The following is a 1,353-nucleotide window of genomic DNA, read 5'->3' on the forward strand; positions in this document are numbered from 1 at the left end:
GAATCCACTAGAATCAGCTGGAATCAGTTGGAATCCACTGGAAACAGCTGGGATCAGCTGGAATCAGCTGGAATCCACTGGAAACAGTTGGAATCCACTAGAATCAGCTGGAATCAGTTGGAATCCACTGGGATCAGCTGGAATCAGCTGGAATTAGTTGGAATCCACCGGAAACAGCTGGAATCAGTTGGAATCCACTGGGATCAGCTGGATTTAACTGAATCATGTCCTGAGCTGCAGTCTAAACTAAGACTTTTTGTCCTCAGAGTGACGTAGAGAAGTTGGAAGGTCTTCCGGTCAGCCCCTTCATGGACAGAGACAAAGTCACCAAACCTTCGTCTCAAATCGGCTTCATCCGATTCGTCCTTCTGCCGCTTTTCGTGGAGCTCGCCAACCTGTTCCCCTGCCTGGAGGTAATTCAATAATACAGCTTTAATGCAGCAGCCAGGAGATCAAAACACTGAGCGGTCTTCATCTGTCCCGCAGCATCACATCATCGACCCTGTGAGGAAAGCCCTGGACTATTACACTGAGATGGAGAAAGCTTTGGACAAAGAGAAACAGAACTGGGCCCAGAACCAGGAGGCCCCTGAAGCCAGACAGAACCTGGACCAGAAACCCCAGAACCAGAAACCCAGTGACCCACGGCGAACACCACGGACCGACGTCAGCGGGATCTAAGCTCCATCATCAGTTTGATTTTATTCATCTTCTATCATCTGCTGGCGTCTTCAGGGTGGGTGGTTCACCTGAACCCCCAAAGATCTGCTTCCCAATAGGAACCTCAGAAAACTGGATTTCAATCCAGATTAAAACCTGTTTAGATTAATTCAATAAAGCTGTTTTTTCAATAATCTGTTAATTTATCAGAGGAGCAAAATACTTAAAAACTGTTTTATTACATTTCTTTGTTTTTACTTTATTGATCTTATTGTCTTTAACATCTGTTCTTTACTTTATATTTTAAACTTTTTCTGGTTGTTATAAAGTACTTTATAAAGTACTATTAGTACTATAGTACTGTAGTACTAGTAGAAGTAATAAATGTTGTTTTGAACCTCTCAGCTGAATCCTGGTGGATTTTTTCTGATGCTCTGCTGTGTGATAAATATTAAAGAACTTTCCATCATCTGCTGATCTTCTGTGTTTGGTTTCCTCTGCTTTGGTTCCAGCCGTCCTTCATTCAGACGCAGCTCAGGAAGCCCGACTGCTGGAGCAACGATCACACTGAGAAGGTTTGCTTTTCATGACCTTGATGAAACTCACTACAAGCTGTGAGGTTTCTGTTTCTCCAGCAGAACAATCTGGGTTAGAACGATTCGTTCCTTAAAGGACAGGAGCAGGAGGCCCCCA

General features: G+C 44.0%; 1 protein-coding gene across 1 annotated transcript in view; it reads left to right on the plus strand.

Annotated features, from left to right (window-relative positions):
* LOC107098724 (high affinity cGMP-specific 3',5'-cyclic phosphodiesterase 9A-like) overlaps positions 1–870 on the plus strand; it is an 11,269-nt gene extending 10,399 nt beyond the window's left edge. The window contains exons 13-14 of the mRNA XM_015396543.1: positions 267–413; positions 487–870. Of these exons, the coding sequence (XP_015252029.1) occupies positions 267–413; positions 487–681 (342 nt within the window). The 3' untranslated portion in view covers positions 682–870. The remainder of the gene's footprint in view (positions 1–266; positions 414–486) is intronic.
* Positions 871–1,353: the final 483 nt, after the last annotated feature.

The sequence above is a fragment of the Cyprinodon variegatus genome, unplaced genomic scaffold (assembly GCF_000732505.1).
Source record: "Cyprinodon variegatus isolate N-32 unplaced genomic scaffold, C_variegatus-1.0 Scaffold804, whole genome shotgun sequence".
Lineage (NCBI taxonomy): Eukaryota > Metazoa > Chordata > Actinopteri > Cyprinodontiformes > Cyprinodontidae > Cyprinodon > Cyprinodon variegatus.